Source organism: Merops nubicus, unplaced genomic scaffold (genome assembly GCF_000691845.1).
Source record: "Merops nubicus isolate BGI_N331 unplaced genomic scaffold, ASM69184v1 scaffold27378, whole genome shotgun sequence".
Classification (NCBI taxonomy): Eukaryota; Metazoa; Chordata; class Aves; order Coraciiformes; family Meropidae; genus Merops; species Merops nubicus.
In genome coordinates, this window is record NW_008626784.1 from 17,094 (window position 1) to 17,720 (window position 627).

The following is a 627-nucleotide window of genomic DNA, read 5'->3' on the forward strand; positions in this document are numbered from 1 at the left end:
GGGGTGGTAAAAGCCAGGGGGGGGCCTCGGGCATGTCCGTGAGCATCGGCAGAGATGGAGGAGAGGAGCTGGAGACCCCCAGCACAGCAAGACCCCCGACACGAGGAGTCCCTGGCATGGGAAAGGGGAGGAAGAATTGAGGAGGGAAGCTAGGGGTGCAAGATGAGCCACTTGAACCCCAAGAGAGGGGTACAAGTCTTAGCCCTCATCCTCCCCCTTAGCTTCAACACCACGTTACACCCAGGAGCAACAAGCTGCTTGAACCAAGCACGGGGAAGGACAACCCCCAAATCTCCCGGAGTGGGAAAACAGCCAGAGCCCATCCCACGGGCTGTCCCCTGGCAGCAGATCCCCATCCCACGGGCTGTCCCCTGGCCGCAGATCCCCATCCCACGGGCTGTCCCCTGGCAGCAGACCCCATCCCACATCCCAGGGGATGTCCCCTGGCAGCAGACCCTGCTCGCCCACCCCCCAGTGAAGATCTTCTCCACGTAGTGCCTCATGAACTCCCGGCGCTCGGCCGTCGCCTCGTCCCGGGCCGACTCAGTGCTCTGGCTGGAGGAGAAGGACTCGTCGGAGGAGGAGCGTCGGTAGGCCCCCCAATTTCTGGGGGGGGCCCCCGTGGCG

The 627-nt window shown here is 64.4% G+C and overlaps 1 protein-coding gene across 1 annotated transcript in view; it reads right to left on the bottom strand.

The window, feature by feature from the left end:
* KIAA0513 (KIAA0513 ortholog) overlaps positions 1 to 627 on the bottom strand; it is a 9,345-nt gene that overhangs the window by 8,408 nt on the left and 310 nt on the right. The window contains exon 2 of the mRNA XM_008946127.1: positions 469 to 594. Coding sequence (XP_008944375.1) covers positions 469 to 594 — 126 coding nt within the window. The remainder of the gene's footprint in view (positions 1 to 468; positions 595 to 627) is intronic.